At 43.1% G+C, this 26,816-nt stretch overlaps 1 protein-coding gene across 3 annotated transcripts in view; it reads right to left on the bottom strand.

The window, feature by feature from the left end:
* The window catches only part of LOC135055104 (pulmonary surfactant-associated protein D-like), a 56,434-nt gene that overhangs the window by 6,639 nt on the left and 22,979 nt on the right, over positions 1 to 26,816 (bottom strand). The window contains exons 5-6 of one of the 3 annotated variants that reach the window (XM_063958758.1): positions 9,270 to 9,317; positions 2,286 to 2,372 (exon numbers count right to left, since the gene is read on the bottom strand). In XM_063958758.1, coding sequence (XP_063814828.1) covers positions 2,286 to 2,372; positions 9,270 to 9,317 — 135 coding nt within the window. Of the gene's footprint in view, positions 1 to 2,285; positions 2,373 to 9,269; positions 9,318 to 9,430; positions 9,672 to 26,816 lie in introns of those variants that run through there. The other 2 variants (XM_063958759.1, XR_010243649.1) reach the window with 2 other exon arrangements.

Below are 26,816 nucleotides of genomic sequence, written 5' to 3'. Positions count from 1 at the left end.
ACTATTTTTTAAATCTGCCATCCTGTCTGACACTGCAGTGCCACTCCTAGATGGGCCAGGTGTTTGTGTCGGCCACTTGGGTCGCTTAACTTAGCCATCCAGCGACCTTGGTGCACATCTTTTTTTCTTTGCATCATGTGCTGTTTGGGGACTATTTTTTCAATCTGCCATCCTGTCTGACACTGCAGTGCCACTCCTAGATGGGCCAGGTGTTTGTGTTGGCCACTTGGGTCGCTTAGCTTAGTCACACAGCTACCTGATTGCACCTCTTTTTTTCTTTACATCATGTGCTGTTTGGGCACTATTTTTTAAATCTGCCATCCTGTCTGACACTGCAGTGCCACTCCCAGATGGGCCAGGTGTTTGTGTCGGCCACTTGGGTCGCTTAGCTTAGTCACACAGCGACCTTGGTGCACCTCTTTTTTTCTTTGCATCATGTGCTGTTTGGGGACTATTTGTTTAAATCTGCCATCCTGTCTGACACTGCAGTGCCACTCCTAGATGGGCCAGGTGTTTGTGTCGGCCACTTGGGTCGCTTAGCTTAGTCATCCAGCAACCTCGGTGCAAATTTTAGGACTAAAAATAATATTGTGAGGTGTGAGGTGTTCAGAATAGACTGGAAATTAGTGGAAATTATGGTTATTGAGGTTAATAATACTATGGGATCAAAATGACCTCCAAATTCTATGATTTAAGCTGTTTTTGATGGTTTTTTGTAAAAAAACACCCGAATCCAAAACACACCCGAATCCAACAAAAAATTTTAAGGGAGGTTTTGCCAAAACGCGTCCGAATCCAAAACATGGCCGTGGAACGGAATCCAAAACCAAAACACAAAACCCGAAAAATTTCCGGTTGACATCACTACCTTACACAGTTTAGTATCATCTGCAATGATTGACACTGTGCTCTTCAGGCTTATTCCTAGATCATTGATAAATATAGTGAAGAGCAGAGGGCCAAGAACTGACCCTTGTGGTATTCCGCTGACTACTGGTGCCCAACTGGAGAACACCCCATTGACTTATACCCGTTGCACTCTGTTATCCAGACAATTACTTATCCATGTACAAATAATATTACCTAGGCCAATTTCCCATAATTTGTTGATCAGTCTCCTATGAGGCACTGTATCGAAGGCTTTTGCAAAATCTAAATACACCACGTCCACTGCTTTTCCATGGTCAAGATTCTTGCTGAGTTCCTCGTAGAAGCTAATTAAGTTGGTTTGGCATTATCTGTTCCTTACAAACCCATGCTTACTTTTACTAATAAACTTTGTAGCCTGTAGGTGATCCCCTATGCTATCCCTTAAAATGCCTTCCAATATTTTATCCACTATAGAGGTTAAACTAACTGGTCTATAGTTTCCTGGATCATTTTTATTTCCCTTTTTGAATAATTGGCACTACCTCCGCTATGCGCCAATCCCTTGGTACCATGCCTGATCTAATTGAACTATGGAAAATTAAGTACAGGGGTTTTGCTAGCTGTACCTAAGCTCCATAATAATCCTTTGATGAATACCGTCTGGGCCTGGTGATTTATTAATCTTCACGTTACCTAGTCTCTCCAGGACTACTTTCTCACTTAAACAAGCATCAAGCCAAGAGTCATTACCCTCACTGTCGTTATGCACTAATGTCACCGGCTCATCCTCCATGGTAAATACTGATGAAAAAAAATTGTTCAATATTTCGGCATTTAATTTGTCATCATTTTATCAAAGCTCCCAATTCATCTTTTAAAGGGCCTACATTCTCCTTCTTTAACCTTTTACTGTGTATATATTTATAAAACTTTTTAGGATTGGTTTTATTCTCTATAGCGATTTGTTTCATTTATAATTTTAGATGCCCTTATTTCTTTTTAACATTTTTTATTGCATTCCTTGTAATACCGGAATGTCTCCTCCCCTCCATTAGATGTAAATGTTTTGAAAGCACGTTTCTTATCAGCCATTGCTTCCTTGACCTCCTTATTAAGCCACATTGGTATTTGTTTAGTACTCCTGCATTTACTGGTGATTGAATGAATTTGTGAATATTGTTTTCAAGCAACCCTTTAAAAGCCTCCCACATTTCTGATGTATCCTTGCCTTGAAACAAAACTTCCCAGTCAATGTTGTTTAGTGCCCGCCTCAGCATATTGAAGTTAGCTTTTCTAAAGTCCTTTTATTTCTTATATAGAGCTCAGATCAATTACTACATGCCCACTACTTTCAAATTGATTTTAATTTTGATCAATTTACTGAAATAAGTTTACCAATACATTTTAATACAAACCTTTTTTCTGTATAGCCATACTGGACTGCAAATGACGTAACTGATCTTCAACGGATGCTAACTTTTGTTGTATGTTTGCAAGTAATACTGTGAAAGTAAAGACATATCTAAATTAGTATAGCATTTTCTTTTTGTTTTTGACTATAATTAGCTATAAAACTTAAATTAACATGTCAATTTATAAATCTAATGTTTAAAACATTTGAAAAATTAATTACATACATTTTTGATATGGTGTATGTTATAATTTAAATATACTGTAGTAGAATTTGCTGATGTGCCTTGCAGTGTTAAAACGCATTGCACATGATAAATAGTGCTTCAGCCAATCTCTCCCAACTGTCATTTTTCAAACACAGGACAGTCAGGAGCTGATTGGCTGGGGTACCATTTATCATACATAACAAGTTTTATTATTTACAACGAGTTTTATCACTCATTGATAAATGAGCCCCTCAGTGTCTTATTCAATGACCATGTTACCTATTCATTCTGAAGCTATAATCACCTAGTACCTCCCCTGATGGTCTGTTTAATTATTCCCTGGGAAAACATATTGAAGGGAAGGAGACTTTGTGAGAGATTTAAATACATTTCAGTTTTCATAAGAACCTCTTTTCTTGCACTGCTGCTCATATTGGGGTTAATTACGGAGGGAAAACCATCATAATTTTTGGTAGCACATCTAAGGGAGCAAATAAAAAAAGAGATAGGTTTCCTTCCTGGATAAACCACATTAGATGGCTAATGATCCCTGGGTAAGGCAAGCCAGCATATATATTACATATACATCACATGTTTGGTTATTTGTGTTGAAATGTATGTTTATTTGTGCTGAACAGCTCCCCTCTGTAATGTGTGGTCAGAGTTGCAGCCCTGGGGCAGCAGCTCCCACTGGTGTGAGGTCTTGAGGGATTCTCATGGCTAATTGAATGTAATTTTCACAGAACAGAACAAAAAAATCTTGCACTATTAATAAACTTGTTTCAAGTTCTGCATAAAAAAATGCTAAGAACTACCATGTAGAGAATTGTACCAAGGAATGCTTAACAATTAGTCATTCAAAACAATGCTCTCAGTGTATCTAAAAGCATAGGAATCTTGCAATTAGAGTAATTAACAAAGAACTATACTTGTACATTGGAAAGCCTCTGTACCATATATTAGCGATGTGTGGTTTTGTTTTCCTTGAAATACGAACACATTCAAATTTAGGGATTTAGAGTTGCACGAATCCCAGTTCAAAATCACTTTGGGGTTCCAAAAATCACTTGGGTTTTGGATTGCATGCAAACAGATCCAAATTACATAATGTGAGCTGTTTTTTTATATTTATTTTTTCTTTTTAAATCACTGTTTATTAATTTCTATTGATTTTAAAGTAATCCACAATTGAACCAGAAACTGAATCCAAACCAAAACACTTAAGGGTGATTTTGGCAAAACTCAAACCAAAACATGATCATTAATTACAAGCAAAACCAAAACACGGAGTCCACGTTCATTTCTAAAATATACGCACAGTGGTACCTATTATTATGGATTAGATCTAGAGATAAGCAGGCTCTGATCTCTTAGATCCAAGCCCACCCAAAGTTACGCAATCTGAGGGAATCCAGGCCTGCTGCACAGATCTCCCCACCAATTCCGGACTTGAAAATGAGACAAAATGTCATCAGCCAGCACAGGTACTCTCGCGAGTTTTGTATTTTATATAAGACCCCTGTGGTGGTGATTACAGTGCTAGTTCCACTCATTTATGCTGCTGTGCACTCTGCTCAGCTGTGCGGCTCAGTGGCTGTTCCTGTGTCAATCAACTCCAGTGGCTACTCAGGTGTCCATCCAATACAGTGGCTGCTCCTGTGCTGTACTCCATCCAAACATTGTAGTTGCTGCTCCTGTGCTCAGTGTTGTGTTGTGTTCATCCACTCTTGTGCTCTCAGTGCTGTGTTGTGTCCATCCACTCTAGTGCTGCCAATGCACCTGTCCAGTGCCAATCCGCTTTAATGCTGCCAACGTATCTGTCCAGTGGTCAGCTGCTCCAGTGCTGCCGATGCATCTCTCCAGTGTCCATCTGCTCCAGTGCTGCCGGCACACCTGTCCAGTTAAAAAAGTTTAACTTTTTTTTAAAAAGAAAATCAAGGAAAGTTTAAAAAAAAAATGTTTTGGCGCTGTACCCTACTGTGTATCCATAACGTATAAGAACTGTGGACTCTGCAGGCCGTACCCTACTGTGTATCCATAATGTAGAAGAACTATAGTTGCCACAGACAATAGCCCACTGTGTATCCATAATGTGCAAGCACTGTGACTTTGCAGGCCGTACCCCACTGTGTTCACATAAGTGGTATGTCTTTACAGTGTCATTTGTAAACAAAGTATAAAAATAGTAGAAAAAAGTAAAAAAATTTGTACAAACTGTTGTGTGTGCTGTACTCAACTACTTTTTTGTTCGCATACATATAAGCAATGTGATATCCCACAGTGTGAGCATTCATTTGCCAAAAAAAGTAAATAAAAGATATATTGTTCTATTGTTTGCACTATTTCATTGTGTTTGTCAATATGGATAATGATCAGATGAGAGAACAGCAGGAACCACATAGTAGCGCTGCAGCTGATGCCACCAGTCATGACGATACTAGTCCTTCTATGTCATCTACTAAGGCTGATGCCAAAGGGCATAGAGGGTTTAAGTCAGGGAATCTAACATAAAAAACATATAGTGGTAAAGAAAAAACAACTCTAATAAAGGGAAAGTTTGGTACAGAAAAACATTAAATTGCCAAAATTCCATTCACCATACGAAGTGGCAAGGAAAGGCTCAGGCCTTGGCCTTTATTTTTGAATGGTAGTTCTGCAACTGTCAGTGAGGCATCTTTTTCTGCCTCTCATGACAATGTAAGCCCTTCTCACTCAGAGTGTAGAAGAGGTATAAAAAAACTAAAATATCACTAAGGCAACAAACTGTGTTTTCAGAAATGTCACAAAATCCTGAGGAGAGTATAAGTGTGTCCATGAGTGCTATGTGTGAGCCTGACCTTTCTGATACTGCACCCATAGAGAAACCTCTTTGCACCATTTCTGTACCCTTTGCAAATATTGGGGTGAGTAGCACAAGTCAACATGCTTACATAAAAATTGAGGATGTTACCATGGAAGTGCAAAAGGATGAGGGGGATATTTGTGTAATGGAAGCATTTCTTACCCGTAATAATAAGAAGGCTATTGTCATGCCTGGCCCTAAGACTAAAAAATCCAACTCTTATGTGTGGAATTATTTTTACCCAAATCTTGACAATACTTGTCTGGCCATCTGTAGCATTTGTAAAGCCATGGTAAGCAGAGGTAGGGACTTTAGCCATCTAGGAACCTTCTCTCTGTTACCATCATTTGCAGCGAGTTTATGGAACATTTTTGGGAAAATCAGAAACTGATGCTAGATATATAACAGACAGCCCAGCATCAGTTATCTCCCTTCTCACAGCTAGATACCAGCACCCGCAATCTCCACCGCCATCACCTTCATCATCAATATCTTCACTAATGTTCGGAGGTAGTCCTGCATCCAGGATAAGGCTAAGTTACTCCTCTCCTATCCAGGCTTCCTCAGAAGAATCCTTCAGCACTAGGCCTACTGCTGCTGCTGTTGGAGGTGGCTTTTCATCCCAGAAGGGGACCAAGAAGACTACTAGGCATGCTACTCTCTGTATCATAAGCTTAATTAAGAGTCAAACCACTGTCAACCTGTCAGAAAAATGAAGGGATGTGATAGCAAAATAGGTCACCCTGCTTGGACTCTCCTTAGGATTTGTGATATCTGATAAATATTAATATTGTGAAAGCATTATAGCTGGGTGAATTCTAACACATCCATGTTTTGCTTACACTATCAACTAGGTAAAAGATAGGGTGGTGCGGGGGATGCTGTATGTTGACAGAACAATTTCTGAACATTTTAACCGTTCAGCAGCTGTATGTAGAAGACTGCAGCACCTGCAAAACAGTTCAATTTGTACTGCCACCATCTGAAGCAAGAGGTGGTAACAAAGTGAATTTCCACCATGTACATGCTTCAGCAGAAGGAGAAACATCAAAGAGCCATACAAAGCTACACAACAAGCCATGACATTGGGAGAGGAGGGGGAATATACCTTAGTGCAGTGCAGTGGAGAATACTTTCTGTGTTGTGCAATGTGCAGAAACCTGTCAAAATAGTCACCTGTGAAGTGAGTTCAGACACTGCTAGCTTGAGTAAGGTTATTCCCCTTATTTGACTTTTGGAAAAGCAGTTGGAGAAATTAAAGGAGGCGATAAAACGATGTGATTCAGATAAGTATGTCACACTTATTGGTCAAGTCTTTATTCATTTTGCCAGGATCCAAGGGTTGTCAAAATCTTGACATTGGATCACTACATTTTGGCAACCGTGATTGTGTCTCTCTTTCAAATGGACCCTGATCTTAAGAGATTCAAAAAGCTCCTGGTAAGCAAGTTGTCAACTCAAGTGGCACATGACACGTCAACGTCTCCTCCCTCAGTTTCTCTGGCATCTGCTGCTGCCAGTACAAAACTAAGCTTTCCCAAGGGTGTAGTATGGTATGCCGGCGGCCGGGCTCTCGGCGACCAGCATACCAGCGCCGGGAGCCCGAGTGCCAGCATACCAACAGTGTGGCAAGCGCAAAGGAGCCCCTTGTGGGCTCGCTGCGCTCGCCAAGCTGCGGGCATGGTGGCGCGCTGGGTGCACCACGCTATTTATACTCCCTCCAGGGGGGTCGTGGACCCCCATGAGGGAGAATAGCTGTCGGTATGCCGGGTGTCGGGATCCCGGCGCTGGTATACTGTGCGCCGGGATCCCGACATTCGGCAAACTGAAGACCACCCCTTTCCCAATATACCCAGTGTTGATGCAGAGGAGTCAACACAATGATTTGATATCTGGTCTGGTCTACAAAAATTGTCCAACATTAGTGACACCTATAGCGTAACTCCATCTAATACAATCACCATCCAAAGAATGGTGGAGGATTTTTTAAATAACCGCATACAAATAGGCATGTCACCGAGTCCCTCTGAGTACTAGAAGGAAAAAAAGGCAATTTGGAGGCCTTTGTACAAACTCACTTTGCATTACTTGAGCTGCCCACATTCAAGTGTGTACTCAGAAATAGTTTTCAGCACAGCTGCAACCCTGTAAGTGATCGGTGTAGGAGGCTAACTACCTCAAAATGTGGAAAAGATAATGTTCATCAAAATGGACTGGAAATTCCGCAAGGAAGTCCTTTACTGGCAGTATCATCAAAATACAGAGACTTCTGTAATGGTGGATTCCAGCAGGGATGAATAAATATTATTTCAGGAAGATGTAAACACTGATGAGGGTGAGGATGAGGAAGATGATAACATCCTATGACTGTAAGGAGATATCATTGACAGCACTGTTAGCTTAGCTGCTTTAAGTCAATTGGTATCTTGTTTTGTGGGGGCCCAAACAAACCAAGTATTTCAGCTACAAAAGTAGCAGTCTCTATCGCTGAAGTGCTTGGTTTGTTAAACTGTACATCAGGGATGTGACTATGGTAGTGCAACTGCCAATGCAGACACACTCAGCCAATTAGGTTGAGTGCAGATGGTGTACCCACGCAAAACCACGTGGTGTGCAAGGCACCATCTGCACTGACACCGATTGGCCAGCTCTATCTGCTGGTGACAGCTGCAGCGCTGTCCACTGTGAATATTACAGCAGACAGCACTGGGCAGTCTGAGTGTAATGCCCCATGTGATCCGCAGTGCAGCATGAGAAGTCAAGTGGCGGGTCCCTGAGCTGCTCGCAGTGCAGTGTAAGAAGAGGACTGGCGGGTACCGGAGCTGGTTAGAGAGCGCTGAAGCACTGCTGTCATCAATGCTGTAAGTGACACACACACACTCTCTCTCTCTTACTTTTCACTGTAGGGGGGAGCTCTACCTGGCATAATGGATATTAGGAGCTCTACCTGGCATAATGTGTATAAAGGACTCTACCGGGCAGAATATGTATAAGAGGCTCTACCTGGTATGACGTGTATAAGGGATATTACTGTATGATATAATGTGAATAATGGACACTACTGTGCAGTGTAATGTGAATTGGTACTATTCTGACCACACCTGTTCCCCATGAAGCCATGCCTATATATCTTTTTGATTAGTCACGCACTCTCTCAATTTTAAATATGAAGGAACACCAATTCTTTTTCTGGCACAGGTCACCAAAATGTCTAGTTACAGCTGTGCTGTACATATTCTTTTTAATATCGATCATAATGGTGGGTGGGAGAACCAAGGACAATTCCATCTTGTACTTTTCTATTATGCTACTGCTGTGTGGCAGTGTTTTATAGATGTTCTATAAACTGCAGTGTGTTTGTGCTGCTGCTCTGTCGGTTACTGACCAGCCAGCTCGCTGCAGCCTTTGGCCTAAACTGGATAAAAACAATATTGTGAGCTGTGAGGTGGTCAAAATTGACTGGAAATGACTGGAAATGAATGTTATTGATAGTAATGATATTGTAGGAACCACCAAGACCAAAATTATGTGATTTTAGCAGTTTTTAGCTTTTTTTTGGGGGGGGGGGGGGGGGGGGAGGGGATTCAGATCCAATCCAAAACCACAGCACATGAGGGTGATTTTGGCAAAACTGAATCAATAACAATAAATTAATAAATATCCAAAACCATAACACGGGCGTCGGTGCACATCTCTAATTAGAAGATGCACATATACATTTATAAACACTATCATTGTCCGTATTCTCATTTTACATGAGAGAATATTGAAGTTTTCACTGTGAAATCAACATACATGTTTTGCACAATTATTCATGTCTTATTCAATGGGTCTGGCTTTATTTCAATGATCATGTGTTTTTATTTTCATTGTTTTTAAAGTTTTTTTTTGCATGCACATACAAGACAATATTATTCTGCCATTATCACTGTACACACCTGACTCTCCAGCACTCTGACCTTTGTCTCCCTTTTGACCAGGAACTCCTGTCAAATAAAGTATATGATGAGCTAATTCAATATATATATATTTATAACAACCAAAGCAGCATTCAGGGAAATAAATCTAATAAATACAGTGCTGAAAAAGAATTGCAATGTTTCAATGCTCCATGATGTAAAAGTTAAAACGCATTTATAGCCATAGAAACATTGTAATTATTTTCAGCCCGGTGTCTGTGTAATTTATTTTCATGAAAGAAGCTGCTCTTGAATTTTTATTTATGTAATGGACAACTTTGGAAATTAATTAAGGTGAATATATAGCACCTGTGCAGTGCCTACTAACCATTAGGCTGCAGCCTAGGGTATAGGACTTGAAGGGGTACATGCAGTTGACATCTGCGGAATAAAATAAAGACCTAATTCATTCCATTTTGGCAGCAATTACACAGCAAATTTAAGAAGCTTTATTGTTATCCAAATCCCTGAGGCGGTATAGAGAAAAGTTCTTAAAGTGACTACCAGATGGAGTTGGCTACGTGACCGTGTAACTTACTGTTAAAACCCATCTATTATTTTAAGTGAAGAAGTGAAACGTATACAGATGACTGATAGCATGTAGCCACCTTGCCCGGCAGGCTAATATTGGTGAAACCAGTTTTGAGGTTCTGGTACATTATATGGAAACAGACCCTCAAACCAAAGAGGTCTTGTACAATACATTCCTCTGACATATGAAGTACTGGTGATTACAGGTACCTTTTAGCAGGTCAAACACTCTTTTTGTGTTTTAGGTTTGATCAACAGTATTTTTCACCTGAATGTATTGATCTGTGGGCTATATGTTATATATATAAATTTGCTCAAGTTTCACTGCTCAATTTGGTATGTTAATTATGACCATATATTATATATACTGTATATTAGAGATGAGCGGGTTCGGTTCCTCGTGATCCGAACCCCCCCAAACTTCACCTATTTTACACGGTTCCGAGGCAGCCTCGGATCTTCCCGCCTTGCTCGGTTAACCCGAGCGCGCCCGAATGTCATAATCCTGCTGTCGGATTCTCGCTAGATTCGTATTCTATATAAGGAGCCGCGCGTCGCCGCCATTTTCACTCGTGCTTTGGAGATGATAGCGAGAGGACGTGGCTGCGTTCTCTGTTTCTGTGTTCAGTGTGCTGCAAATATCTGTACTCAGTGTGCTGAAAATATCTACATTCTCTGCCTGAAAAATGCTCCATATCTGTGCTGCATTGTAGGAGGACAGTGCAGAACTTTGCTGACCACCAGTATATATATAGCAGTACGGTACAGTAGTCCATTGCTCTACCTCTGTGTCATCAAGTATAATATCCATACATACCTGTGCTGCATTTTAGTTGTGCGCAGTATATAGTAGGAGGACAGTGCAGAATTTTGCTGACCACCAGTATATATATAGCAGTATGGTACAGTAGTCCATTGCTCTACCTCTGTGTCGTCAAGTATACTATCCATCCATACCTGTGCTGCATTTTAGTTGTGCGCAGTATATAGTAGGAGGACAGTGCAGAATTTTGCTGACCACCAGTATATATAAATAGCAGTACGGTACAGTAGTCCATTGCTCTACCTCTGTGTTGTCAAGTATACTATCCATACATACCTGTGCTGCATTTTAGTTGTGCGCAGTATATAGTAGGAGGACAGTGCAGAATTTTGCTGACCACCAGTATATATATATAGCAGTACGGTACAATAGGCCATTACTATTGATATATTACTGGCATATAATTCCACACATTAAAAAATGGAGAACAAAAATGTGGATGGTAAAATATGGAAAGATCAAGATCCACTTCCACCTCGTGCTGAAGCTGCTGCCACTAGTCATGGCCGAGACGATGAAATGCCATCAATGTTGTCTGCCAAGGCCGATGCCCAATGTCATAGTAGAGAGCATGTTAAATCTAAAAAACAAAAGTTCAGTAAAATGACCCAAAAATAAAAATTAAAAGCATCTGATGAGAAGCGTAAACTTGCCAATATGCCATTTACGACACGGAGTGGCAAGGAACGGCTGAGGCCCTGTCCTATGTTCATGGCTAGTGTTTCAGCTTCACATGAGGATGGAAGTACTCATCCTCCCGCTAGAAAAATGAAAAGACTTTAGCTGGCAAAAGCACAGCAAAGAACTGTACGTTCTTCTAAATCACAAATCCACAAGCAGAGTCCAATTGTGTCGGTTGCGATGCCTGACCTTCCCAACACTGGACGGGAAGAGGTGGCACCTTCCACCATTTGCACGCCCCCTGCAAGTGCTGGAAGGAGCACCCGCAGTCCAGTTCCTGATAGTCAAATTGAAGATGTCACTGTTGAAGTACACCAGGATGAGGATATGGCTGTGGCTGGCGCTGAGGAGGAAATTGACAAGGAGGATTCTGATGGTGAGGTGGTTTGTTTAAGTCAGGCACCCGGGGAGACACCTGTTGTCCGTGGGACGAATATGGCCATTGACATGCCTGGTCAAATTACAAAAAAAATCACCTCTTCGGTGTGGAATTATTTTAACAGAAATGCGGACAACAGGTGTCAAGCACTGTGTTGCCTTTGTCAAGCTGTAATAAGTAGGGGTAAGTACGTTAACCACCTAGGAACATCCTCCCTTATACGTCACCTGGAGCGCATTCATCAGAAGTCATTGACAAGTTCAAAAACTTTGGGTGACAGCGGAAGCAGTCCACTGACAACTAAATCCCTTCCTCTTGTAACCAAGCTCCTGCAAACAACACCACCAACTCTCTCAGTGTCAATTTTCTCCTTAGACAGGAAAGCCAATAGTCCTGCAGGCCATGTCACTGGCAAGTCTGACGAGTCCTCTCCTGCCTGGGATTCCTCCGATGCATTCTTGAGTGTAACGCCTACTGCTGCTGGCGCTGCTGTTGTTGCTGCTGGGAGTCGATCGTCATCCCAGAGGGGAAGTCGGAAAACCACTTGTACTACTTCCAGTAAGCAATTGACTGTCCAACAGTCCTTTGCGAGGAAGATGAAATATCACAGCAGTCATCCTGCTGCAAAGCAGATAACTCAGGCCTTGGCAGCCTGGGTGGTGTTAAACGTGTGTCCGGTATCCACCGTTAATTCACAGGGAATTAGACAATTTATTGAGGTAGTGTGTCCCCGGTACCAAGTACCATCTAGGTTCCACTTCTCAAGGCAGGCGATACCGAGAATGTACACAGACCTCAGAAAAAGAGTCACCAGTGTCCTAAAAAATGCAGTTGTACCCAATGTCCACTTAACCACGGACATGTGGACAAGTGGAGCAGGGCAGACTCAGGACTATATGACTGTGACAGCCCACTGGGTAGATGTATTGCCTTCCGCAGCAAGAACAGCAGCGGCGGCACCAGTAGCAGCATCTCGCAAATGCCAACTCGTTCATAGGCAGGCTACGCTTTGAATCACCGCTTTCCATAAGAGGCACACAGCTGACAACCTCTTACGGAAACTGAGGAACATCATCGCAGAATGGCTTACCCCAATTGGACTCTCCTGGGGATTTGTGACATTGGACAACGCCACCAATATTGTGCGTGCATTACATGTGGGCAAATTCCAGCACGTCCCATATTTTGCACATACATTGAATTTGGTGGTGCAGAATTTAAAAAAAAAATGACAGGGGCGTGCAAGAGATGCTGTCGGTTGCCCGAAGAATTGCAGGCCACTTTCGGCATTCAGCCACCGCATGCCAAAGACTGGAGCACCAGCAAACACTCCTGAACCTGCCCCGCCATCATCTGAAGCAAGAGGTGGTAACGAGGTGGAATTCAACCCTCTATATGCTTCAGAGGATGGAGGAGCAGCAAAAGGCCATTCAAGCCTATACTTCTGCCTACGATATAGGCAAAGGAGGGGGAATGCACCTGACTCAAGCGCAGTGGAGAATGATTTCAACATTGTGCAAGGTTCTGCAACCCTTTGAACTTGCCACACGTGAAGTCAGTTCAGACACTGCCAGCCTGAGTCAGGTCATTCCCCTCATCAGGCTTTTGCAGAAGAAGCTGGAGAGATTGAAGGAGGGGCTAAAATGGAGCGATTCCGCTAGGCATGTGGGACTTGTGGATGGAGCCCTTAATTTGCTTAACCAGGATTCACGGGTGGTCAATCTGTTGAAATCAGAGCACTACATTTTGCCACCGTGCTCGATCCTAGGTTTAAAGCCTACGTTGTATCTCTCTTTCCGGCAGACACAAATCTGCAGAGGTGCAAAGACACTTGTCAAGTCAAGCGGAACGTGACCCGTCAACAGCTCCTCCTTCACATTCTCCCGCAACTGGGGCTGCGAGGAAAAGGCTAAGAATTCCGAACCCAGCTGCTGGCGGTGATGCAGGGCAGTCTGGAGCGAGTGCTGACATCTGGTCCGGACTGAAGGACCTGCCAACGATTACTGACATGTCATCTACTGTCACTACATATGATTCTCTCACCATTGAAAGAATGGTGGAGGATTATATGAGTGACCGCATCCAAGTAGGCACGTCAGACAGTCCGTATGTATACTGGCAGGAAAAAGAGGCAATTTGGAGGCCCTTGCACAAACTGGCTTTATTTTACCTAAGATGCCCCCCCTCCAGTGTGTACTCTGAAAGAGTGTTTAGTGCAGCCGCTCACTTTGTCAGCAATCGGCATATGAGGTTACTTCCAGAAAATGTGGAGAAGATGATGTTCATCAAAATGAATTATAATCAATTCCTCCGTGGAGACATTCACCAGCAATTGCCTCCAGAAAGTACACAGGGACCTGAAATGGATGATTCCAGTGGGGACGAATTAATAATCTGTGAGGAGGGGGATGTACACAGTGAAAGGGGTGAGGAATCGGACAATGAGGAAAAGGTGGACATCTTACCTCTGTAGAGCCAGTTTGTGCATGGAGAGATTGATTGTTTCTTTTTTGGTGGGGGCCCAAACCAACCAGTCATTTCAGTCACAGTCGTGTGGCAGACTCTGTCGCTGAAATGATGGGTCTGTTAAAGTGTGCATGTCCTGTTTATACAACATAAGGGTGGGTGGGAGGGCCCAAGGACAATTCCATCTTGCACCTCTTTTTTCATAAATTTATCTTTGCGTCATGTGCTGTTTGGGGACTATTTTTTGAAGTGCCATCCTGTCTGACACTGCAGTGCCACTCCTAGATGGACCAGGTGTTTGTGTCGGCCACTTGGGTCGCTTAGCTTAGCCATCCAGAGACCTAGGTGCACCTCTTTTTTTCTTTGCATTATGTGCTGTTTGGGGACTATTTTTTGAAATGCCATCCTGTCTGACCCTGCAGTGCCAGTCCTAGATGGGCCAGGTGTTTGTGTCGGCCACTTGGGTCGCTTAGCTTAGTCATCCAGTGACCTTGGTGCACCTCTTTTTTTTCTTTGCATCATGTGCTGTTTGGGGACTATTTTTTGAAGTGCCATCTTGTCTGACACTGCAGTGCCACTCCTAGATGGGCCAGGTGTTTCTGTCGGCCACTAGGGTCGCTTAGCTTAGCCATCCAGCGAGCTTGGTGCACCTCTTTTTTTCTTTGCATCATGTGCTGTTTGGGGACTATTTTTTGAAGTGCCATCCTGTCTGACACTGCAGTACCACTCCTAGATGGGCCAGGTGTTTGTGTCGGCCACTTGGGTCGCTTAGCTTAGTCATCCAGCAACCTCGGTGCAAATTTTAGGACTAAAAATAATATTGTGAGGTGCTCAGAATAGACTGGAAATTATTGGAAATTATGGTTATTGAGGTTAATATTACTATGGGATCAAAATGACCTCCAAATTCTATGATTTAAGCTGTTTTTGAGGGTTTTTTGTAAAAAAACACCCGAATCCGACCAAAAAAATTTCAGGGAGGTTTTGACAAAACACATCCAAATATATTCATCTGGGATCCGGTCACCATTCCAGCATACGGGATGCTGGCAGTCAGAATACTGACCCCAGGGTTAGGCTGCATGGAGAGAGGGTTATGGTTAGGAACCACCTGTGAGGATTCAGGTTAGGATTCGGGGGTGGGAGGGTTAGATTTAGGCTGCAGTGATGCGGAGTTAGGGTTAGTCACCAATGGAGGGAGTTAGGTTGCAGGGGATCGTGCAGGGTTAGGGTCAAGCTGGGGATAGGGTGGGTTAGGGTTGGAGGGGTCGGGTTAGACCTCTTACTTTGTAGGTGTTGGGATCCTATGCCTTGGGATGCCGCTGTCGATATTCTGACCACTGGGATCCCAAAAGCCAGGATCCCAATACTTATTAAAGATTCATATATATGTATTAGCACTGGTTTTCTATTGGGTTTTCTTTTTGGGAGTAGTTGATACCTCTTCGTGAATCACACAGCTATTTAATATTATGAATCATGTGGACATTTAAAAAAAAATATTTTAACAGCAGATCCAGTCTGAATTAGCCCCAAGAAACACACAGTAAAATGCATAATCAGCATGAGCTGGTTCCTTCTGCTAAAGAGGAACAATCAATTGGTTACAAGTTGTAGCAAGTTCCAAATTCATTAATATAGGGGGGTATTTATTAAAGCTCGATGACAGATAAAACTGCGTGAGATAAAGTACCAGCCAATCAGTTTCTGCTTTATATTTTACAGATTTTATAATTTCAAAATTATCGTACCCAGCAAGTAACCGATATCAAGAGAAGATGCCTGCAATGAATCTCTATGAGCCCCTGTGACTTTCCTCATTAGTGTGTGATTGTGCAGCCTACAGTAAGTAGCTTTGGAATAATTTCCACTGTTGCAGTGGACCCCCTGCCTTAGAGGCAACCAGCCCAGGCTGTCTAGAGTTAATTATGATTTTTTAAAGAGGGGAAGACACCTTATTTTTATATTTACAGAGATTCAGGCACATCCTCATTATAAAATTCTTCTAGAGAATATTGAAAGATGTTGGACTTTAAAAAAGATGTTGCATATTTTTGCTTATGATGCATCTTTACTGTGCACTGAAACTTATGAATGGATCATTTTCATAATGTAAGGTCCACCTGAACTGGTACTACAAGAAAAAAGTACTGATGCTTTGATAGTAACATTATGATAGCACATAAATGTTACAAAATTAAGTATGAGGTTACCTTTAATTGACATATAATTTAGCTTATACAGTACTTCACCCCATATATATTATAGTTTTAATGGATGAAATTGGGCTGTTATTAACTGATTGGTTGCTCTCACTAAATTTGGGTTAATCATTGAGTAGTAAGCTGGTTTCAAGAATTAGGGGTATCATTAGGACCAAAGGGTAGTTTGAAATAACTGGATACATTAAACTATATATGTTGTTTTTGCTGTATATTTGCGAAAGCCCTCACTCACTCATCACTAATTCTCTTACTTCCTGATATGTTAAGTAGCTGAAATTTAACATACAGTAGGTATTCTTCAGGTGGGAAATAGAAAAACAGCATTATTAGAATTGTAATAAATCTCCCCTTGGGGGATGAAAAGAGGGTTGACATAACAACATCATCACCAATGCATGGCTTGCATTGCATGAACGATAATGCCCAAACGGACAATTGGATCAAAATTTGAATTGCCCCTCCAGTGTGTAGAATTTAATAGACTACAAAAATGCAAAAGCGCTCACTCCCTCTCTCATCACTAATTCTCTCACTTCCCGATGTGTTAGGAAGCTGAAATTTAACATAGGTATTTTTCAGGTGGGGAATATGAAAATTACATAATCAGAATTTAAAAAAAAAACCTTCCCTAAGGCTATGAAAAGAGGGTTGATATAATGACGTTATTACCGATGCATGGCTTGCGTTGCATGGATGATAATGCCCAAGTGGACAATCGGATAAAAATTTGGATTTCACCTCCAGTGTGTAGAATTTAATAAACTAAAAAAATGCAAAAGCCCTCACTCCCTCACTCACTGACTGACTCACTCACTCACTCACTCACTCACTCATCACTAATTCTCACACTTCCCAATATGTTAGGAAGCTGAAATTTATAGTAACATAGGTATTCTTCAGGTGGGAAATAAGAAAACGACGTAATCAGAATTTGGATTGCACCTTCAGTGTGTAGAATTTAATAAACTACAAAAATGGTCCTGTCACTATTTACTATGCAGTGTATGCTACGGGTGCCCCTTGGGTAATGACAAGAACCATGGATTAATATTTACTTACATTAAGATGTCTCAAATAAATTTACATACTGTATCTATAGATTTACCCAATTTTTAACACTCATTTATATTTACAACCATGAAAATCATAAACTCCTGTGCGAAGAACGGGTAGAACAGCAAGTATTAAAATAAAAACAAGGAGACTGCACTCTCCAAACATACTAAATAAAATGGTCTGGCAGAGTGTATTAAGCTTTACCAATTTATATAGTGTCCTCGATAACAAACTCAGCTCAGTGCTCTTGAAAATAATTTCACTTTTGACCTGACGGAATTCCATACTTGCCTATTTTTGAAAAAAACATTTCAGTGAGATTGTGAAAACATCACCTATGTATGGGGCACTGAAGACTGCTCTGGTATTTCTTTATTTTCAAAGCTACAGTATACAGTATATTAGCTAGATAATGTAGTAAGGTGAAATAGTATGCTACAGAAAGTGAATGGTTACTTCAGAATACTGAATTAATTTTTTATTTTTTTGGTCTACACCAGTGGTTCTCAAATTCAGTCCTCAAAGACCCTCAACAGTGTATATTTTCCAGGTCTTCTCACAGAATCACAAGTGAAATCGTTAGCTTGACCTGTGGATCTTTAAAAATGTGTCAGTGAGTAATTAGTACAGGTGATCTGGAAAATGTGAACTGTTGGGGGTCCTTGAGGACCGAGTTTGGGAATGACTGGTCTATACCAGTGTTTCCCAACCTCGGTACTCAAGACACACTGACAGTTCAGTCTTTAAGAAAAGCCTTACTTGAACAGAGGTGGCTTAATTAGTACTTCAGTTTATTTTTGTGATCAAGTATGGCTATCCTTAAAACCTGGACTGTTAATGTACTTGAGGACCAAGGTTGAGAAACATTGGTGTACACCTGAGCAGCAGACTTGTAAATCTCAGGATATCTAGCATACGTATGGGCGGATTGGGCCCCCGGGACGCAGGACCGGTTACTGCTTGGCCGGTCCCATTGACCGCTCAGTGGCCACCCATCACCCCTCTGATGGCTGCTGCGATCGGAGGGAGATCCGATCGGGCAGTGTTAGATCACATCTACTGCGCATGCTCCCAGTCACCAGCGGTATCAGACTTTCACTGCTTTGAGTGACATTCAACAGCCGTATGTGCAGTCCCGTCAGCTCCCTGCATTCACATTTCAGTGCATGTGAAGTAATCGGCAAGGTGAGCTCACAAAGGATCACAGCTACAGCATGCTCAATGCTTAGAGCTGGTGAATGGAGTTACAGACAGCAGCAGTTTTTAGGGTATGACAGAGAAATTCTCTGCCCCCTCTATATTAAGTAGCAGGCATCTTACAAAAATATAAAAGATATCTATAAACATCTTTATCTGTATTTGACTTAATCTGTTTTTAAACTCGATTATTCTTTTTATTTGCTAACTTATTGCTGCTTTAAAAACTATTTATTGATATTATCATGAGCACTGAATTCCCATGCATTTTTTAGCAGTTCCTTTTATGCCTACATATTACACCTCATTTTAGTGTTTTAGGAAACTGCTTTCATAAAGTGAGCATTTGGGTATTATTGCTTTATTGGGCCTAGCGTAGGGCTGGTAAAAGCTTCAATGGTGTGACTGATGTAGGCTTGTAAAGATGCACAAAGCATGTTTGCAACAAGAGCCGTCCCAAAGCAAAGGCAAACTAGGCAAATGCCTAGGGGCACAATCAGCTTCTGCTGATTAAAATGATATCCAGCATGCCTATATTCTGTGTGTGACTGCGGTTGTATCTGCATATGAAATATTATGCATATATAAATATTATGTTACAGTGTATTTCTGGAAATCACTATAATGTAGCATTTCGTATGCAGATACAGCCACAGTCACACACAGAATATGGGCATGCTGCATATCATTTTAATCAGCAGAAGCTGCTTGTGTGTCCTAGTAACATAGCAATGCATTTCTTGAAAAAAACGCACCTGAGGTTAGCAGAGCTGACCGGGTTCTGCAAGCTGACGCACGCCATGCATCTCCTGCTGCATGGAGTATTGAGGCAAGATGTATTAAGACAAATCTGTATGCAAGCAGAGGCAAGGTTACAGTGTTAGCAGCAGTGTGGGTGCTGTGTGTGGGGGGTTTGGTTGTGCAATAGTGTCTGGCATATGTGTAAGGGGCAGTATGTGTCATGTGTATAAATGCATTAATGTGCAACATATGTGTCATTATGTGTATAAGGGTATTAATAATGTGTGGCTTATGTGTAAGGAACATTATGTGTGTCATTATGTGTATAAGGGCATTAATAATGTGTGGCATATGCGTAAGGGACATTATGGGGTATATGCAATTGCGGTCGAATTCCTGAAATTGTCGAATTTCGGGACTTTTTCGCCAAAAAATAATAATTCGCCAATGCAATCCAGTACTTTACGCCAAAAAACGGACATTCAAAATTCGACTTTTGGAAATTCGACTTTTGTCAAATTCGACTTTTTTTGCAATGGTACAAATGCTGCAATTCGACCAAAGTCTATTCAATGGAAGTTTGGAAATTCGACAACAGTGCTTTTAGACAGCAAATTCGACATTTTCAACCCGCCACACTTTGGTGGGTGAAACTAATAAAAAAAAATTAAAACACTTTTTTTTTTGGTGTTTTTTTTTTTTTGGTAATAGCATATCTATTTATATTAGGAGGGATTAGGTACTTGGTTTGTCTTTTTTGGAGGCACAAGTATTATTTAATTGATTTTTTAAAATAATATTTTTTTCTTCACTCTCCTGAGGGAAATGTACCCATGATTCCACAGTTTTACCCAGGATACACTTCTGCAAAGCACCTCCTCCTCACTCCCGGTGTGAGACATTCAGGGAGAAGGAGCCATTACAGTCAGCTCTGTTGTGGAATCGGTTTTTTTAGGAAAATTCCTGCGTTTTAAAACACATTCCTATTTTTGTATTGACTACAATAATGGAGCCATTCTCTGACCAGATTGTGATGTTCATGCTGGCTGCAAGCATGGAGGAAGAGAGTGCTGGTGAACATCAGGATCAAGATCAGCAAATGTCTGCATTGGGTGAGCCAGTATTGCGGGTTTCATTTCCACGTCCACGCCAGTATCGCACTAGGCGTGAACTGGAGGATCTCAGCGAGTTCGAGGTGATACAAAATTATCGCTTATCGACTCGCGACATATATTCGCTGTACGCTCTGTTGGAGGCCGACCTGGAACCTCGGGCACGGTCCAACCGTGCAGTCAGCGGTTTCCAGAAACTGCTGGGTACGTTACATTTTTTGGCGTCAGGCACATTCCAGCCTACACTGTCTCAAACATGCGGTTTTTCACAGTCAACACTGTCGCGCTGTATAGCCCAGGTCATTAGGGCTTTCCGCAAATTGACGATCCAGTACATCACATTTCCAGAGACGGACAGCGAATGTCGTGAGATCAAATTAGGCTTTTTCACCATTTACAAATTTCCCAATGTGCTGGGCGCGATTGACTGTACCCACGTGCAGATCAGACCGCCACGGAATTCAGAAGAATGTTTTCGGAACCGAAAACATTTCCATTCCCTGAATGTACAGGCGGTCTGTGATGTCAACATGAGATTTTTGAACATTTTTGTGGGATTTCCTGGATCGTCTCACGACTCCTTCATCCTAAGCCAGTCATCGCTGTTTGACAAGTTCGAAACAGGAAACATGCCTGGTGGCTGGCTGTTAGGTATGTATTTAAATTGTTTTTATTTTATATTATTTTATTATTTTTTTATTATTTTTTAAGATAAACTACCATTTTTGTCCTTTTCTATATAGGTGATGCGGGTTATCCAAACAAATCGTGGCTCTTGTCCCCATTGTCTAATCCTGTTGGTAGAGCAGAAAAACGTTACCAAGAGACACACATTGCATCGAGGCAAATAATTGAACGTGCCTTCGGTGTACTTAAAAGCCGGTTTCGATGTTTAGACACTTCTGGCGGTGCTCTTTTGTACTCACCGGCGAAGGTTTGCGGCATGGTAAATGCATGTTGTACTTGTATTTTACACAACATATGTGTCGCAAACCGTTTGCCGGTGACTCTTCGTCGCAGTGCTTTCCGACGCGGGAACCGTTCTTCTGCTGTACCGGTGGGTATGGATGAAGGAGATGATTCCCGGCGGACAGTGATACAAAACTTTTTTTCGGTTGCCTGTGAGTATACTTATAACATTTGTATTATTGTGTAAACTGACATTGTAATATTCTAAAAAAACTTCTTTATTTATGTATTTCAGAGTTTTACGTCCTGTTGATGTGCATTCCCAGGCCTGTTTTGTCCTGTTGACGAATCGTTACCCCCTGTTTTCTCCTGTTGTTGGTTTGCTGCAAATTTTGGACCATTTTATCCAACTCTACCATGGGCGACCTACTTGTGATGTGGACCTGACCCTCCGCCATGTAGCAGACAACCTCCCTCAGGTGAGATGTATTTCCCTAAACTCCCTCTTTTCCAAAATCACCCCGGCATGTCCAAAGTGCAGCCCTCCGGCATTTGCAAAACTGCACATCCAATCATGCCCTGATACAGCATTGCTTGTCCGGGAATGTTTGGATGTGTAGTGACGCAAGTGCCGGAGGATTGCATTTGGGCCCACTGTAACCTGCTTGTGTCGTGTTGATTGTACCTCTTCTTTTCAGTACCAGGGTGACACTTTACCATTAGCTGGAACCTCATACTGTTCTCTTCCACAGGTCTTGCGGTGTTTCCTTCCCAAGTGGCGTGGATGTGAAGAGACACACAGTTCCCCTGATGTTCCATGGGCGACCTACTTGTGATGTGGACCTGACCCTCCGCCATGTAGCAGACAACCCGCCCTCAGGTGAGTTGTATTTCCCTAAACTCCCTCTTGTCCAAGTCACCCCGACATGTCCAAAGTGCAGCCCTCCGGCATTTGCCAAACTGCACATCCAATCATGCCCTGATACACCAATACTGGTCAAGGGAATGTTTGGATGTGTAGTGACGCAAGTGCCGGAGGATTGCATTTGGGCCCACTGTAACCTGCTTGTGTCGTGTTGATTGTACCTCTTCTTTTCAGTACCAGGGTGACACTTTACCAATAGCTGGAACCTCATACTGTTGTCTTCCACAGGTCTTGCGGTGTTTCCTTCCCAAGTGGCGTGGATGTGAAGAGACACACAGTTCCCCTGATGTTCCATGGGCGACCTACTTGTGATGTGGACCTGACCCTCCGCCATGTAGCAGACAACCCGCCCTCAGGTGAGATGTATTTCCCTAAACTCCCTCTTGTCCAAGTCACCCCGACATGTCCAAAGTGCAGCCCTCCGGCATTAGCAAAACTGCACATCCAATCATTCCCTGATACACCAATACTGGTCAAGGGAATGTTTGGATGTGTAGTGACGCAAGTGACGGGGGATTGCATTTGGGCCCACTGTAACCTGCTTGTGTCGTGTTGATTGTACCTCTTCTTTTCAGTACCAGGGTGACACTTTACCAATAGCTGGAACCTCATACTGTTCTCTTCCACAGGTCTTGCGGTGTTTCCTTCCCAAGTGGCATGGATGTGAAGAGACACACAGTTCCCCTGATGTTCCATGGGCGACCTACTTGTAATGTGGACCTGACCCTCCGCCATGTAGCAGACAACCCGCCCTCAGGTGAGATGTATTTCCCTAAACTGCCTCTTGTCCAAGTCACCCCGACATGTCCAAAGTGCAGCCCTCCGGCATTTGCCAAACTGCACATCCAATCATGCCCTGATACACCAATACTGGTCAAGGGAATGTTTGGATGTGTAGTGACGCAAGTGCCGGAGGATTGCATTTGGGCCCACTGTAACCTGCTTGTGTCGTGTTGATTGTACCTCTTCTTTTCAGTACCAGGGTGACACTTTACCAATAGCTGGAACCTCATACTGTTCTCTTCCACAGGTCTTGCGGTGTTTCCTTCCCAAGTGGCATGGATGTGAAGAGACAACACAGTTCCCCTGATGTTCCATGTAGAGATGTGCACCGGAAATTTTTCGGGTTTTGTGTTTTGGTTTTGGGTTCGGTTCCGTGGCCGTGTTTTGGGTTCGAACGCGTTTTGGCAAAACCTCACCGAATTTTTTTTGTCGGATTCGGGTGTGTTTTGGATTCGGGTGTTTTTTTCAAAAAACCCTAAAAAAACAGCTTAAATCATAGAATTTGGGGGTCATTTTGATCCCAAAGTATTATTAACCTCAATAACCATAATTTCCACTCATTTTCAGTCTATTCTGAACACCTCACACCTCACAATATTATTTTTAGTCCAAAAATTTGCACCGAGGTCGCTGGATGACTAAGCTCAGCGACCCAAGTGGCCGACACAAACACCTGGCCCATCTAGGAGTGGCACTGCAGTGTCACGCAGGATGGCCCTTCCAAAAAACACTCCCCAAACAGCACATGACGCAAAGAAAAAAAGAGGCGCAATGAGGTAGCTGTGTGACTAAGCTCAGCGACCCAAGTGGCCGACACAAACACCTGGCCCATCTAGGAGTGGCACTGCAATGTCACGCAGGATGGCCCTTCCAAAAAACACTCCCCAAACAGCACATGATGCAAAGAAAAAAAGAGGCGCAATGAGGTAGCTGTGTGAGTAAGCTAAGCGACCCTAGTGGCCGACACAAACACCTGGCCCATCTAGGAGTGGCACTGCAGTGTCAGGCCGGATGGCCCTTCCAAAAAATACTCCCCAAACAGCACATGACGCAAAGAAGAAAAAAAAGAGGCGCAATAAGGTAGCTGTGTGACTAAGATAAGTGACCCTAGTGGCCGACACAAACACCTGGCCCATCTAGGAGTGGCACTGCAGTGTCACGCAGGATGGCCCTTCCAAAAAATACTCCCCAAACAGCACATGACGCAAAGAAGAAAAAAAAGAGGCGCAATGAGGTAGCTGTGTGACTAAGATAAGCGACCCTAGTGGCCGACACAAACACCTGGCCCATCTAGGAGTGGCACTGCAGTGTCACGCAGGATGGCCCTTCGAAAAAACACTCCCCAAACAGCACATGACGCAAAGAAAAATGAAAGAAAAAAGAGGTGCAAGATGGAATTATCCTTGGGCCCTCCCACCCACCCTTATGTTGTATAAACAGGACATGCACACTTTAATTAACCCATCATTTCAGTGACAGGGTCTGCCACACGACTGTGACTGAAATGACGGGTTGGTTTGGACCCTCACCAAAAAAGAAGCAATTAATCTCTCCTTGCACAAACTGGCTCTACAGAGGCAAGATGTCCACCTCATCATCATCCTCCGATTCATCACCGTGTACATCCCCCTCCTCACAGATTATCAATTCGTCCCCACTGGAATCCACCATCACAGCTCCCTGTGTACTTTGTGGAGGCAATTGCTGCTGGTGAATGTCTCCATGGAGGAATTGATTATAATTCATTTTAATGAACATCATCTTCTCCACATTTTCTGGAAGTAACCTCGTACGCCGATTGCTGACAAGGTGAGCGGCGGCACTAAACACTCTTTCGGAGTACACACTTGTGGGAGGGCAACTTAGGTAGAATTAAGCCAGTTTGTGCAAGGGCCTCCAAATTGCCTCTTTTTCCTGCCAGTATACGTACGGACTGTCTGACGTGCCTACTTGGATGCGGTCACTCATATAATCCTCCACCATTCTTTCAATGGTGAGAGAATCATATGCAGTGACAGTAGACGACATGTCCGTAATCGATGGCAGGTCCTTCAGTCCGGACCAGATGTCAGCATCAGCAGTCGCTCCAGACTGCCCTGCATCACCGCCAGCGGGTGGGCTCGGAATTCTGAGCCTTTTCCTCGCACCCCCAGTTGCGGGAGAATGTGAAGGAGGAGATGTTGACAGGTCGCGTTCCGCTTGACTTGACAATTTTGTCACCAGCAGTTCTTTGAACCCCAGCAGACTTGTGTATGCCGGAAAGAGAGATACAAGGTAGGTTTTAAATCTAGGATCGAGCACAGTGGCCAAAATGTAGTGCTCTGATTTCAACAGATTGACCACCCGTGAATCCTTGTTAAGCGAATTAAGGGCTCCATCCACAAGTCCCACATGCCTAGCGGAATCGCTCAGTGTTAGCTCCTCCTTCAATGTCTCCAGCTTCTTCTGCAAAAGCCTGATGAGGGGAATGACCTGACTCAGGCTGGCAGTGTCTGAACTGACTTCACGTGTGGCAAGTTCAAAAGGTTGCAGAACCTTGCACAACGTTGAAATCATTCTCCACTGCGCTTGAGACAGGTGCATTCCACCTCCTATATCGTGGTCAGTTGTATAGGCTTGAATGGCATTTTGCTGCTCCTCCAACCTCTGAAGCATATAGAGGGTTGAATTCCACCTCGTTACCACTTCTTGCTTCAGATGATGGCAGGGCAGGTTCAGGCGTTTTTGGTGTTGCTCCAGTCTTCTGTACGTGGTGCCTGTACGCCGAAAGTGTCCCGCAATTCTTCTGGCCACCGACAGCATCTCTTGCACGCCCCTGTCGTTTTTTAAATAATTCTGCACCACCAAATTCAAGGTATGTGCAAAACATGGGACGTGCTGGAATTTGCCCAGATTTAATGCACACACAATATTGCTGGCGTTGTCCGATGCCACAAATCCACAGGAGAGTCCAATTGGAGTAAGCCATTCTGCGATGATCTTCCTCAGTTGCCGTAAGAGGTTTTCAGCTGTGTGCGTATTCTGGAAAGCGGTGATACAAAGCGTAGCCTGCCTAGGAAAGAGTTGGCGTTTGCGAGATGCTGCTACTGGTGCCGCCGCTGCTGTTCTTGCGGCGGGAGTCAATACATCTACCCAGTGGGCTGTCACAGTCATATAGTCCTGAGTCTGCCCTGCTCCACTTGTCCACATGTCCGTGGTTAAGTGGACATTGGGTACAACTGCATTTTTTAGGACACTGGTGAGTCTTTTTCTGAGGTCTGTGTACATTTTCGGTATCGCCTGCCTAGAGAAATGGAACCTAGATGGTATTTGGTACCGGGGACACAGTACCTCAAACAAGTCTATAGTTGGCTCTGCAGTAATGATGGATACCGGAACCACGTTTCTCACCGCCCAGGATGCCAAGGCCTCAGTTATCCGCTTTGCAGCAGGATGACTGCTGTGATATTTCATCTTCCTCGCAAAAGACTGTTGAACAGTCAATTGCTTGGTGGAAGTAGTAAAAGTGGTCTTACGACTTCCCCTCTGGGATGACCATCGACTCCCAGCAGCAACAACAGCAGCGCCAGCAGCAGTAGGCGTTACACTCAAGGATGCATCGGAGGAATACCAGGCAGGAGAGGACTCGTCAGAATTGCCAGTGACATGGCCTGCAGGACTATTGGCATTCCTGGGGAAGGAGGAAATTGACACTGAGG

This window comes from Pseudophryne corroboree, chromosome 3 (genome assembly GCF_028390025.1).
Source record: "Pseudophryne corroboree isolate aPseCor3 chromosome 3, aPseCor3.hap2, whole genome shotgun sequence".
In the NCBI taxonomy this organism is placed as follows: domain Eukaryota; kingdom Metazoa; phylum Chordata; class Amphibia; order Anura; family Myobatrachidae; genus Pseudophryne; species Pseudophryne corroboree.
This window is presented reverse-complemented; position numbering and strand designations above follow the sequence as displayed.